Source organism: Lynx canadensis, chromosome D1 (assembly GCF_007474595.2).
Source record: "Lynx canadensis isolate LIC74 chromosome D1, mLynCan4.pri.v2, whole genome shotgun sequence".
Taxonomy (NCBI): domain Eukaryota; kingdom Metazoa; phylum Chordata; class Mammalia; order Carnivora; family Felidae; genus Lynx; species Lynx canadensis.
This window is the reverse complement of record NC_044312.2, coordinates 1,245,659-1,260,364: the sequence shown is the minus strand read 5'-3', so window position 1 is coordinate 1,260,364 and position 14,706 is coordinate 1,245,659. Positions and strand designations below refer to the sequence as shown.

The 14,706-nt window shown below is 43.1% G+C and overlaps 1 protein-coding gene across 2 annotated transcripts; it reads left to right on the top strand.

Moving 5' to 3' along the window:
• Positions 1-1,147: 1,147 nt before the first annotated feature.
• MMP10 (matrix metallopeptidase 10) lies at positions 1,148-13,073 on the top strand. 2 transcript variants are annotated; one of them, XM_030332203.1, is made up of 10 exons: positions 1,148-1,217; positions 3,650-3,894; positions 3,986-4,134; positions 4,239-4,364; positions 5,816-5,980; positions 6,166-6,313; positions 7,623-7,756; positions 10,556-10,715; positions 11,569-11,672; positions 12,692-13,073. In XM_030332203.1, exons 2-10 carry the CDS (start codon positions 3,743-3,745, stop codon positions 12,790-12,792), a joined length of 1,239 nt encoding a protein of 412 aa, XP_030188063.1. In that variant the 5' UTR covers positions 1,148-1,217; positions 3,650-3,742; the 3' UTR covers positions 12,793-13,073. The 2 variants fall into 2 exon arrangements, with proteins under 2 accessions (XP_030188063.1, XP_030188062.1); XM_030332202.1 differs by lacking the exon at positions 1,148-1,217 and adding an exon at positions 2,857-3,023.
• Positions 13,074-14,706: the final 1,633 nt, after the last annotated feature.

The window sequence follows — 14,706 nt, the reverse complement described above, 5'->3', positions numbered from 1 at the left end:
TCCAAGAACTGGACCATCTCTAAGTGGGGAGCGTCCTACATTTCTCAGGCTTGGTTACAGGACAAGATGAATCATAGACAGGTTCTATCTGGATGGCATCCGTACAACCCCCACATAAGGGTGCAGGCCACACTGAGTCCATCTCTCGCCCCCCCCCCCCAGTGCACAGGTGGCATCCACCTTAGAGAACTACCCTGTGACTGCACCACTGTGCTCCTCGCTTCCTAAGAGCTGGGGATAAGGAACAGAGAATGGGAGAGAGGAGGGAGGGGAGAATAGCTGTGGGGTAGGGCCGCACAGTACCTACCACCTGGGTCATCCACCCAGCTGCCTTGTCAGTAAGTTACCCTGAATAAAACTCCACGTGAATGGTGCACAGTGGCTTGCCTTGTTTTTCGGCATTACAGTGACTTCTCAGGCCGGAGGATACATCACTGGCCTCCCTCCGCCTTCCGGCACCAGAAGGTCAGGTGATGGAGCAGGTGGACACAGACCAAAGGAAAAGCCCGGATTCACAGGATGGTCAGAGCGTTGAGAAGACAACAGAAGCTACGGAGGTCAGTTGAAGGCCCTTTCCCAGGTGTCGAGAATGAGAAAAACCAACAAAAAGTGTACAAAGGTGAGAGAAAGGCATTGGGGGCAGAGCCAAGGTTCAAGCCGAAAGCTCGTTGATGGAAATGTAAGTTGCAGTGGTTAGGATTCTGAGTAATCACTTATCACTTGTTTGCTGGTTTACTTCATTTTTATGATACTAATCTACACCACGGCATTGTTTTGAGCATGGGAAATAACACACTTTTAGGGCCTGGCATATCCCTAGAAAGTTTTCTCCTTTCTTTAAGGAGCAGTTCTATACTTGCCTGACCATACACACGCTTTAAGAAGCTTGACAAAGCCACGAATGACTTAGACAAACCTATAGCGCTCTTCCTGCCCCAGGTCATCAATTCCTTCGCAGTGTGGTGGGTGAGTGGAGGACACGGTACACGCCAGCACCGCTCGTGTGAGGCCTGTGTTCTGGTGTTTTGACAGTTGTAATCACAGCACTTACCACCACATTAATTCTCATTGTGTCATGACCACATCGTAAGATCCATCAACAGGACGCTTGACAGCAATAAAATTATGACTCAGATAAAGACGAGGACTCCCAGAGTGTGCCCCATCCGTGCCTGGGACCATTGCCACGGAGCTGTCAGGCCAACAAGCTTTGTCTGGTAAGAGACTTGTTCCAAGCCTAAAACAACCTCCCTGCGAGTCGGGTTACATCCACCCTGTTTCTACAGATGCCAAAACGGTGGTCCACAAAAATGATACTCTTAAGTCCCACTTAGATTGCTCTAAGTCCCACTGACTTTCTCAAGGCCCCACGTCCCTCATTCTCCAGCTGAGGTCCGTTCCATGCCACTGTGGTAGAGCTGACCCTGTGGCTCCATCAGCCACAGGTGGACGGGACTGGCTCAGGGCACCCCCACACTTCTTCTAGCTCTGTCTGCCTCGGTGGGGCTTAAATGGCAGGTGGGCTGATGGGTGATTCCTGCACACTCATGAACTTAGACTCCTATCATGTAGAGTTAGTTTGTCTGTAGCGAGAGAAAATCCTAATTCTACTCGACAAGAATTTTAGGGCTGTCTGTATTAATAGGTTAACTGGGTAAAAATAAGGTATTGCAGACGTATGATGTGAAAAACACTGCATTTGGCTGAGAAAAGGAAAGAGACAAAGTGCTGTTTGAGTGCAGAGGTGAGTGGCTGTATGGGGAGGGTCTGACATCATTCCCCGTGACATATCTCAGTCCGTCTTCTTGCCCTGTGTACTTGCAGACGAGGAACTGAGGAGATTTTTCTTAAAGCCAAGAAGGTAGGAGGTGTTTCCATTCCAATTTAATGGGTTTTTACGGACTGGTTTCTGTGAGCGTGTCTTTCCTTCTGAAATCTACAGCCTCCATCCAGCACAAGCCGGGCCACAGGGGAATCAGTACGTGCTCCGTCCTCCCCTCTGCGGACCTTCCTTTCCACCACCTGCTTCCTTCCCAAGCAAGCCCCACCCCAGGGACAGCAAATCCATCTGAAAAGCAGTGGTGACTGGGTTTTACGACTCAAGAAATGAAATATCTCTTCTAATATCTTCTACATAACAATGCCCACATTTAGACCAAAGCGGTGTCTGTCCTTTATTTCCATTCATCTACTTCTACCTAACCTGCTTATATTTGAGTTTAAAATAAAGTCTTTTTTTTTAACGTTTATTTATTTTTGAGACAGAGAGAGACAGAGCATGAGCAGGGGAGGGCCAGAGAGAGGGAGACACAGAATCTGAAACAGGCTCCAGGCTCTGAGCTGTCAGCCCAGAACCCAACACGGGGCTCGAACTCACGAACTGCGAGATCATGACCTGAGTCGAAGTCGGACGCTTAACCGACTGAGCCCCCCAGGTGCCCCAAAATACAGTCTTTTTAAAAGAAAAGGTCACTGCTTCCAAATGTCTCTACATACGATGTGTTACTAGGCTTTTCAGCTACTTCTCAGGAAACACACAGAGGTGAACAGTCCTTTATTTTTCCTCTTTCCAAACACAGAAACCATTTCTTGAAAATTAATCACGATTACATTACCCAAGTTGGAAAGTTGAAGGGAAGGGAAATTCTGATGTAGACCAAATCACCTTTACCATTTCTAGGAAATTAATCACGATTACATTACCCAAGTTGAAAAGTTGAAGGGAAGGGAAATTCTGATGTAGACCAGATCAGCTTTACATTAAATTTTTAAGAATATTCTTGATGTTCAGATAAAAAAAAAAAAAAAAAAACACGAGCATGAATCATGCTCTTCGGATATAAGCACCATCACCCTAGAAAGGGACAGTCCCTGGAGGGTAGACACCCAAGCCAATAGGCAAGATATTTTCCTGAGCTATGAAGCATCCTGCAATCCTTGTGCTGTTTTGTCTGCCAGTCTGCTCTGCTTATCCACTGAATGGAGGAGTGAGGGAGAAGGACCCGAGCACGGATCTTGTCCAGGTACATCGTGATGGCGGCCACTGCAGCCGCTGGCCAGCCCCCAGGGAAAAGGAAGCTGCCTGCTTGGTCTTGCAACACAAACTAGGCTGGTTTGATTGTCAGTCACTGTGTTGGACTAAGGTAGCATCGGGCACCTCGAGTGCTAGAGGTGGGTGTCCCTACGTTTGAGCAGAGAGGGAAGAGAGGTGCAGGAAGGGAATAGGGAGTAGAAGTCTGAGCTCCTCGAGGTTGTAGGAACACACCGGCGGCTGCTTTGGCGCTAAGGGGAGGAACAAATGGGAAGTGCTCGAAACTTCTCTGGCTTTAGAATTTCTTTGGTGGAAATAATTAGGGCCGAGGAACATGCTCATTGTGACTTTCGAATAATTTCAGGTAATACTGTTCATATTGTTACTCATCATGTTTAGGCAAAAGATTTTATCCCCGTTAAGTCTTGAACCAGGAGTGGAGTAACAGTGTATATTTCTGCCCCCTTCCTGCCTTGAACACCGTTCCTTTGCTCTAGGTGGACAGACGTCCTTTACACTCCCTGGATGGGTTGCTGACTAACTCATGACCTGTTCAATAAAGCCAGTTTGATCTTTTAAATTACTCAGTGAAGTTTTTGTTGTTTAACATCCCACTAGCAATACCTAGAGAACTACTACGACCTCGCAAAGGATGTGAAACAGTTCGTCAGAAGAAGGGACAGCGGACCTGTCGTTAAAAAAATCCGAGAAATGCAGAAGTTCCTCGGGTTGGAGGTGACGGGGAAGCTGGACCCTGACACTCTGGCGATGATACGCAAGCCCCGGTGCGGCGTTCCCGACATGGGCCAGTTCACCACCTTCCCTGGCCTGCCGAAGTGGAGGAAAACGCACCTCACCTACAGGTAACGGGTCCAAAGAGGTGTTCACATCACACTGCGATTTTACCAAGTACCATCACAGGAGAAAATAATCTCTTCAATTTTTTTCTTAAAGGATTGTGAATTATACACTGGATTTGCCGAGAGAGGCTGTTGACTCTGCCTTTGAGAAGGCTCTGAAAGCCTGGGAGGAGGTGACCCCACTTACTTTCTCCAAGATTTACGAAGGAGAGGCTGACATAATGATCTTTTTTGCAGTTAGAGGTAAAAAAAAAATTACATGTATCATTTATCTGGCGCTTACTGGAAAAGGGCATAAAGAAATTCTAAACACTTGTATTACCATTATTTTTTTTTCCCTCTGCCAGAACATGGAGACTTTATCCCTTTCGATGGAGCAGGAAACGTTTTGGCTCATGCCTATCCACCTGGCCCTGGTTTAGATGGAGATGTTCACTTTGATGATGACGAGCTGTGGAGGGAGGATAAATCAGGTGGGCACCAGGTTCCCTGGTTTCAGGAACAACGTCTAACACTATCCAAGAATAGTTAGATCATTCAGCACGAGCAGTAAATGTAACATCCTAATAACTAAAATTTGTGATGGTTTGGGTGCTAACAACCAGAAGCACTGGTGTTTCAGTCATCATTGATGAACATTTTCTAATGTCTGCGTTTGCTTCTTTGCTCCCAACAAGCACAATATGGGAGGCACCATTCAATCTTATTTCCACAGCTCAGGGTCCCATGGAGCTTTTTTAGGATCAGCATGTTAACAAATGCTTCTCATTTCTTTAACTAGCAATGACAAAGGTAGAAGGAATTGTACTGAATTGGTTCCAACCTAAAATGTGCCCTGGGGTTTCTTCTTTTCTTTCCATTTGCCTCCTTTTCTCTTAAAAGATCAGGAAAATGCCAGAAAATAAAGGAAATTGTTAAGTCATCTCTTTAAGGAAACATATAACTATCTTTAGATTAGGAGCCTTTTCTTTTTCTAAATTAATTCTGAAAGACTTTACTAAGTTTAAACACAATGACCAAAATTAACTACATTTTTTTTTGAGGGGCTTCTAAAGTTTGGAAACACACAGTTGAACAACTGTTATTTTCAAGGCGGGTTGGGATGATGTTCGGTGCAAATGCAAAGAGCATCTTTGCTGAGGGTACACAAGTGCCATGAGCAACGATCTTGCTTTATTGGAACGACCATTCTTTTCTGCATAATTGCTTGGAGACTTGCTTAAATAATTTCTACTATTAATTTCAATAAAATTTTTTAGAAGGTAAAGAAAAGCTGAAGCCAGCTGTGTTTGTGCTGCAGAAAGCTGTTATTGGACATACTTCTATTCTAAGCTAGAGATTGTACCTATCCATTGGCACTGACTACAGAAGACGTTTGTTAACCACCAAAAATTGTGTGATTATGTTTGAAGAAGAGGAAGGACAAGTCAGATTAAATCCTCACAGGAAATGACTAGTTTTGTTGTGTAAGAGTGGAGGAACACGGCGAATACCCTGTGATTAATTTGAACTTAGGTTACAGCTGGCACATGTTACTAAATTTGAACAATAACTAACTTTGTATTTGTAGAGACAATGAAGAGTTATCTGTATTGACATGTAGTCTTGGTACCTCCAAAAAATTTTTTTGGAAACAGTGTTTATCACCGTCAGTCTAGGCGAAATGACCAGGTTTTCCTGGCTAAAGAGAAAACTGGGGAGGAGGAATATGGTGAAACCCTCTCTTATTATATTGACTTCAAGTCAACCTTGAAAAATAATTAAATTTCTATGAAGTATGGAATATGCCAATCAACGAATGAACCCACAAATAAGGAGAATAGTACCACGTGGTCCCAAGGATAGTCACTGGCATGTGTTCATACGTATGTGTTCACAGAACAAACAGCTTTTCGATTCTGAACATTTATGGTTTTTCAAATAGGCACCAACTTATTCCTCGTTGCTGCTCATGAGTTCGGCCATTCCCTGGGTCTCTATCACTCGGCCGACCCCACAGCTTTGATGTATCCCGTCTACAACCCACGCACAGACCTGACCCGCTTCCGCCTTGCCCAAGATGATGTGAACGGCATCCAGTCCCTGTATGGTGAGTGATGCTGGAAAAAGGAGGTATTGGAGCTTTGCAGTCATGGTCTTCGGGAAAGCTTTAAAATGCTGCATAAAGCATTTGCAATTCGTCTCAACGCACTCAGGGAGTGTTTGGAAAGCATAGAAATTGACGGAAGCATCCCATTTCTCCTCATGTTCCATCCCCACATCTGTTTCCTTTAGGACCTCCCCCTACGTCATCCCCTGATGGCCCCGCGGGGCCCACGGAATCTGTGCCTCCAGGACCTGGGACACCAGCCACGTGCGATCCTGCTTTGTCCTTCGATGCCATCAGCTCTCTGAGGGGAGAAATCCTGTTCTTTAAAGACAGGTCAGACCAGAAGATTCTATTTCCCTATCTATTCTTTTAATGTACAATGCTTCGAAAGGAAAACAGAAACTTGACAGAAATATTTAAATAAGATATTTCCTCTACGCTTTACAATCATTCAGATCTGGTTCTTGTTGCATTTTATCATCTCCTTAAAGTAGCCTGGATCATTTTGTTTACAGACGTACGAAGGATGATTCTGGGTCACTAGAATGTAAGCCAGGTGAAGGCATGGGGTTCTCTCTGTGTTGTTCACTCTTTGATCCTGGGGACCTATAACGGGCCCAGGACATGCAGTGTGTAAGGCGAACAAGTGAATGATTAATTGGTGTATTTAACTATCATAAACCAGGTAACTTCTACTTCTGGAAGTCGAGCCGTACCTTGACCTGTGCTAACAAATACTACTATTTAAATTGATTAATTTGAGAAAAAGTGATATATGTTTCTGGCACAATATTAACATAGCACCAAAAGACACAGAAGGAAAAGCGAAATCTCTCTCCTGTCTCTGACCTAGGTAGTCCCTATTCTCCCTGTAGTTTCAACCACTGCTAACAACTTCCTTCGTCTCTTTACAAAGCTATTCTATTCACATACAAACATAAATGGGTATGTTTTTTCTTACTTTTTAAAAAAATACTAATGAGGGCATACTATACATACCATTTTAGGGACTTCTAGAGTGGTGTAGCTTATCGATTAAATAAAAGTTACTTAAGAGACAGCCTGTGCAGGAAATAAATCTCCAGGGGAAAGGTGCCGTCTCTGTACCAAGCAGTAAAGACACATCTTCATCCCCAGAGATGGGACGTTTGGAGCCAAGAAAGCTGGGTAAACAACCCTTGCTACTTTTTACTATGTGCTCCCCCAGCCCAAAGTCCCTTGAGGATTCCTTACTAATTAAAGATCCCACAGTTCAGTTCTCCTTGCTCTGTCAATGCCTCACAGATTTATGGTTTCTTTGTCTCGAAACTACGACAATTCCCTACGTCACTCACTTCTCTGGGTCCCAATTTCATTATTGGGCCTCCACATGCACGTAATACAACTTTGGGTTTTTTTCTCCTGTTAATCTGCCTCACATAAATTTAATTCTACCCGAAGGTAGAGCAGAATTCTCCTTCCCTTCAATGGACACTGAGCTAAGTAGTTATATTACCACGGATTTCATCACCTCGGATCATAGGAAAGAAGATGGCCCAGTACAGGCTTCTGAGTTGTCATTGATGGAAAGAGAGAGAATATGTTCTTTTATATATACACTGAAAGGAGAAAAACAATTGTAATTAATTTTTATGTTTTCCAGATATTTTTGGCGTAGATCTCGCTGGAACCTTGAACCTGAATTTCATTTGATTTCTACATTTTGGCCCTCTCTCCCATCAGGCTTGGATGCTGCCTATGAAGTTAATAACAAGGATACCGTCTTTGTGTTTAAAGGCAAATAAGATATAAGAATTTTAAGTTGTTGAAAAAGTTCTCTTGCCAAAATTTCACTGACATGAATTTTCTCCATTATGTTAAATTTTATATGATTTATTACTGCAAAGACCTAGTGCCAATACTTAGACAAGATGTGTATAAGAACATTCTAAGTTTTACTTTCCATTATTCAATGACACTGGGGCACCTGGCTGAGCGTCCAAATTCTTGATCTCAGGTCAAGTCTTTTTGTTAAAACAATTTTTTTTAATTTTTTTTAATGTTTATTTATTTGTGAGAGAGACAGACAGACAGACAGAGTGTGAGTGGGGGAGGGTCAGAGAGAGAGAGGGAGACACAGAATCTGAAGTAGGCTCCAGGCTCCGAGCTGTCAGCACAGAGCCCGACGTGGGGCTCAAACTCACAAATTGTGAGATCATAACCTGAGCCAAAGTCAGATGCTCAACTTTGGCTGAGCCACCCAGGCTCCCCCAAATTTTTTTTAATGTGTACTTATTTTTGAGAAAGAGAGACAGAGCACAAGCAGGGGAAGGGCAGAGAGAGGGAGACACAGAATTGGAAGCAGGCTCCAGGCTCTGAGCTGGCAGCACAGAGCCCAACACAGGGCTTGAACCCACGAACAGTGAGATCATGACCTGAGCCAAAGTCTGATGCTTAACTGACTGAGCCACCCAGGTGCCCCTCAGCTCAGGTCTTGATTTCAGGGTCATGAGTTCAAGCCCCACGTTGGGCTCTATGCACTGGGCATGAAGCCTGCTTAAAAAAAATTCAATGATACCTAAATAATAGAAGCTACCCCACGTTCATGAATAAGGAAATAGTAATAATGTAATGTAGGAAACATAGAGACCGTGTAGTAAAAATGTCAACTTATCTATAAATACAAGATATTTTCCGTTCAAATGCCAAAATAGTTTTCGTGGAACTTGACAAATCGGTTCCCTAACTTGCGTGGGAAAGCAAAGGCCGAGAATAGCCAGGGTACAGCTGGAGGAGAATGAGCCGGGGAGGACAAGCCAAGGAGGACGAGCGGGGGACGATGGCCGCACGCTGGAACTGGAGTGGAGAACACCGTGTCAGCGTGTTGACACTAACAGGCGTCCAGGACTCTCTGGCCCTTTCTCAGATTTTACACCTGCTGGTTCAGTCTCTTCCACTGTGAATATGCTCTTTGAGTTCTTTTACTTCTGGAGTCAGCGTTGCTAACATATCTTTCTAGGAATGTGTCCATTCCGTCCATTTTCAAATCGCCTGGGATGAAGCTTTCTGAGTATTATTTTGTTATTTCACTTATCGCTGAAGTTCTGTTCCCTTTCTCCTTCCTGCTCTTGGGTCTTTGTGCCTCTCTCTTCGCCCATCTCATCGGATAACAGGATACTTAACAATTTCATTCGGCATCTCAAAGGACTCTCAGCTTTGTCATCCTCTCTACTGCATTTTGATTTTCTGTCCACATCACTATTGCCCATGTTTTTGCTGTTTTCGAATGTATTCTGTTACTGTTTTTTATAACTTCAGTTTGGTACTCCCAGCCCTTTCTTCTTTCCTGGTATAAACATTTATGCCTAAAAATATCCCTTTCTTCTCAACTTTTGTTCCATTCCTACAAGTTTTGATATGTAGTAGTTTCATTGTGTTCATTTTTAAGTTTTTAAAACATTTTTTCCATTTTTAATTTTTCCCCTTGCTTCAGAGTTATTTGGGAGTGTTTGTAAGCATCAAATTGTGTGGGGATTTTTAAAAGTCAGGTATTTCTGACAATCTCACTTTTATGAGGAGGAAATGAAATCACCTGAAGTTGCATTGGCTACTGTAAATGTTCCCTAACTCTGAGGCGTTGCTTTCACCCGGTAATTTATGTGACATTTATTTATCCTTGCGATGTGCCAGGCAGGGTACTCCTTAGTGTAGTTCAAACCCGAAAGAGGCTCCTATTCCGGAGAGGGCAGCAGGGCTGAAATCGAGCGCGTTAGGAAAGATAAGAGCTGGGATTGAGGGGAGCTCGCAGGTGCCGTGGGGGACAGCGCTGGCCCCGCATCCAGGGCTCAGCAAAGACCCTGGGACGGGATGATGGTCAGGATGAGTGCTGAGGGAGAACTTTGTTGTGTGGAAAAGGACCGAATGTGTAGAGTGGAAAGGCCTTCAAGGAGGAGGGACAGTCTACACAAAGGCAAGAGAACATCTGGAGCTGCCCAGACAGGTGCAGGTCATTCGGGTGAGGCAAGACAGACACACGACAGACTGGTGTTTTAGGTCAGTTACCCTGGCAATAACGTTAGGGAGGGATTCGGGGCACGGCAGGGGGTGTGATGAAGTAAAAGCAGAGGGACTGATGAGCATTCAGTGTCCTGATTCACTCACATTTGGGTGGCTTCCTAGGCTACTCATAAGAAGCACAGTCTGGACTAGTGACCACACGGGACCCAAGAAAAGTATCCAATAAGTACCTGACTTTGTGATGTGCAGTTACAAGAGGGTTCCTAGGTAGAAACTCAGACCAAGGAGTCACCAGCAATTGTAAGAGATGACCAGGACCAGTCACTGTAATTACAAACTGCCATCAACTGTATTATTTATAGATAATAAATATAAGACCCAGAAAGGACAGAGACCAGAGTTAACTACTCATTCATTCATTCGCTCATTCAGGGAATGTTTGCTAAATACTATCACCTGGGCGTCGGGTTAGTGGCTGGAACTAAAACCAGGATTTCCTGTTTCCCACAACAATGTGCTAATAGCTTCTCTAAAACCACAAGGCTTCACTAAAATTTCTTGGCTTCCTTTTTTCAAAAGGAAATCACTTCTGGGCCATCAGAGGAACTGAGGTACAAGCAGGTTATCCAAAAGACATCCACACCCTGGGTTTTCCTCCAGCCTTGGGAAAAATAGATGCCGCTGTCTCTGATGAGGAAAAGAAGAAAACGTACTTCTTTGTAGAGGACAAATACTGGCGGTAAGATGCGGTTGGAATGACTCTGTATGGAGCCTGATTAGGGACGTTAGGTTCTTTCTTTACAGATATCCTCCCTCCAGTCCCACCCTCTAACTCGGTCTAACCTCCAACTTCCTGATTATGAAGAAGACGACTTAGAGTTACCCCACTTCTCAGATATAATACAGGGCTCTCAGAATGGCTGGTCCCCGGGTCATATATCCAGACAGCAGAAGACATCACGAGAGGCCACCTGAGGTCCAGACAGCAAGCCACCATAGGAAGCCCAGGTGTATCAGGCTGTAGAGACATGATCTACGGGGCAAGTGTGATAAATAACCAGAGTTTGTTTTTAGCCAAATGATTAATTCACTTCGCATCTTATGTGTATGCAGTCCTCATGCATTTGTGGCAGAAAGGCACTTGGGCTCTGTGTTGAGGCTCAGAAACTTGACCTCAGACATACAAATGGAGCTCCGATGGAATAGCATGATATCCTTGCCTCTGGAGTAAACGTTGGTTTGTGTGCTAAGCTTACGGTCTGGGAAAGTCGCACATTTTTGTAGTCCTGAAAATGCTTACCACTTCTTTACCCTACCTGAGAATTATCTGGGATTCCACACTGGAGCAGTAACATTATTTCCTACTGTCGTATGCAATGGGGCCTCTGCTCGATGTTGATATCATACTGTCGTATGCAATGGGGCCTCTGCTCGATGTTGATATCATACTGTCGTATGCAATGGGGCCTCTGCTCGATGTTGATATCATACTGTCGTATGCAATGGGGCCTCTGCTCGATGTTGATATCATACTGTCGTATGTAATGGGGCCTCTGCACAATGTTGAGCTGTATTTCTTTCACTTGGTACAGATTTGATGAAAATAGCCAGTCCATGGAGCGAGGCTTCCCCAGACAAATAGCTGACGACTTTCCAGGAGTTGGGCCGAAGGTTGATGCTGTATTTCAGGAATTTGGTAAGAAGGCACCCACTTCATCGCCACTGGGGACACTATGGGGCATTTTATGGAATCAAAATGATGTGGAGAGTCAGTCTTCAAATCATTCAGTCTTATACCCTTTATTCTCTAAATTTTTGAAAATTTTAACTTTTAGCTTACATTTATTTTTCCTGGATACTTTCCAAGTCTCTGTTTCATACCTGCACATAAAATGAAAGGGTGCTTCCTCACACCGTAGTCAGTATGCCTCAGGTCACTATTTGGTAAAAAAACACAAGCAAGTATGAGCCAGATTACTGATGGCAGGCTGCCATTCTCCTCTCTCCCGTCCCATCCCGGGGGGCCTTGTGTGGCCTTGTGTTGAAGTCTGTAGTTGCCTACACTGAGTAATTCATTTGGAAATAAATAGCAGTCTTCCCTTATGCTCAAAATACACAAAATTCAATTCCTGGTCTTGGCTAGGTGGGATGGTGACTTGTGTGCTTGTTCTGAAGGCATTTTGGAGGGAGATTCTGGGGCTCGACAGTCATGAGGCGTGTGATCTTATTGCTAAGGTATCTTGACCTTTGTGCGTACAGAGTAGGAAATGACCTCCAGTGCTTTGGGTTGTTGGCCTGATTCTCCTGGGTCCAGTTACCTCCCAACCTGTGCTTTAGGACCTAGAGGGGGAAGTGGGGTATTTCAAATACCATAGAATATCGTCAGTATGGAGGCAGTACAATCCAATGTTTTAGAGCCCTGGCTTTGAAGTCAGAAGAGATGGAGTTCTCGCTCCACCTTTCATTAGAGATGTTACCTTGCAGAAATTGCAAAATCTCCCTAGTTCTCATTTTTACCCCCATTCGTGACATCTCACACTTTTTTAGTTAAGAGAGAAGACATAAAGCGTGTAAGCACTCAGCACGGTGGCTGGCGCAGAGTAACAACTGAATAAATGCCGTTCATTATTAGTTTCCTCTCATTCTGAGCTTTGCATGTTACAAAATTGATTTATTTGAAGAATGTCTCATCGTTTTCCTCATCTATGCTTACAGGATTTTTCTATTTCTTCAGAGGACCGTTACAGTTTGAGTTTGACCCGAATGCCAGGATGGTGACACGTGTATTGAAGAGTAACAACTGGTTATATTGTTAAGTGAGAAGTGAAAGAGATAGATTCATTTTAAATGAATCTAATAATTATTCACCTATTTTATTTTAAGTCAGAGGGATGAATTTTTCCTGTGTGTGCAGTGGCCAAAGAAGAGGAGACTTGCAGGCACTTTCACGTGTCATGGAGCATTTATCTGGGCCACTTCACTTGCTGTTGGATTACATTGACTAGAAGTTGGATACATCCATGTGCACTAGTCAGAGAATGTATTTCCGTGGGTGTTTTATTTGCTACTTAATAAAGATTTTTATTTTTGACCTGTTCCTTCTTTCTAGAATAATTCATTTTTAATATAAGGACCACAGGGTGGACTGAGCACTTAACAGCTGTTCTGCTGGTAGGTGTAATGGAAACACACGCTTCAGGGATGTGGCATATGGCGATCATGTGCCCTCTTCCATTCTCTCCACCAACAGGATCTTTATTTTTACCTCCCAGATATCATAAGCATTCCTTACACATCTAAGGAAGAAAGAGCTTAGTCTTTGTTGTTGTTGTCCAGTAGGACTGGGTCTGAACAATGTTGGAAAATAGAATTCTAGAATATTGGAGCTTAAGAACCTAGCAAATCATCTACTGCATGTTATCACTCACAGGCATGGAAACAAAACTAGTTTGGAATCCAGCCACCATTTTTTTTTCGACTTTTCTCTCCTCAGAGAGTCCCCCTTAAAATTTCTTGAGGGCCCGTTTAGTGGTCACGAACTCCTTTAAGTTTTGTTTGTCTGGGAAACTTTTTATCTCTCCTTCTATTTTGAATGACAGCCTTACTGGATAAGGAATCATTGGCTGCATATTTTTCTGATTCAGCACATTGAATATATCCTGCCACTCCTTTCTTACCTGCCATGTTTGTGTGGATAGGTCTGCTGTGAACCTGATCTGTCTTCCCTTGTAGGTTAAGGACTTTTTTCCCTTGCTGCTTTCATGATCCTTTCCTTGCCTGAGTATTTGGTGAATTTGACTATGATATGCCTTGTTGATGGTTGGTTTTTGTTGAATCTAATGGGAGTCCTCTGTGCTTCCTGGATTTTGATGTGTGTGTCTTTTCCCAGGTTAGGAAAGTTTTCTGTTATGATTTGCTCACATAACCCTTCTACGTCTTTTTCTCTCTCTTCATCTTCCGGGACCCCTATGATTCTGATGTTGTTCCTTTTTAATGAGTCACTGATTTCTCTAATTCTTAAATCATGCTCTTTTCCTTAGTCTCCCTCTTTTTTTCTTCTTCAGTATTCTCCATAAGTTTGTCCTCTATATCACTGATTCATAGTTCTGCCTCATCTGTCCTTGCCACCATGGCATCCATTGGAGATTGCAGCTCAGTTATAGCATTTTCTATTTCATCCTGACTAGCTTTTACTTCTTTTATCTCCACAGAAAGGGATTCTAATTCATTTTCAATGCCAGCTAGTATTCTGATTATTGTAATTCTGATTTCTGGTTCAGACATCTTGCTTGTATCTGTGTTAAGTCCCTGGCTGTCATTTCTTCCTGCTCTTTCTTTTGGGGTGAATTCCTTCATTTTGTCATTTTAAAGGAAGAAAAGGAATTAATAAGGTAAAAAAATTAAAATTAAAAAATTAAAACAACACACACACACACACACACACACCCCAAACAAATGATGCTAGATCCTAGGTTTGTTTTGGTCTAGGTGTTGAAAGGACCTTGATAGATTAGAGAAAAAGAGGGGTAGAGAAGGAAAATGTTTGAAATTTTGAAAAAATGAATACAAGGAAATAGAATAAAATGAAATGATGGAAGTAAAATACAGTTTGAAAAATTGACAAAAAAGTAAAAAATATAGTAGAAAAAAATTAAAGAAAAATATTTTTAATAAAAATTGGAAATAGAAATAACCTTTTTCTCTTTCTGTATTCAAAATAAGAAAAGAAA

Coding starts and splice junctions, on each gene's coding strand:
- MMP10 (XM_030332202.1), top strand. CDS start 2,919: ATGAAGCATCCTGCAATCCTTGTGCTGTTTTGTCTGCCAGTCTGCTCT. Junction 3,895..3,985: donor AAAACGCACCTCACCTACAG/GTAACGGGTCCA, acceptor TTTTTCTTAAAG/GATTGTGAATTATACACTGG. Junction 7,757..10,555: donor TACCGTCTTTGTGTTTAAAG/GCAAATAAGATA, acceptor TTTTTTCAAAAG/GAAATCACTTCTGGGCCATC.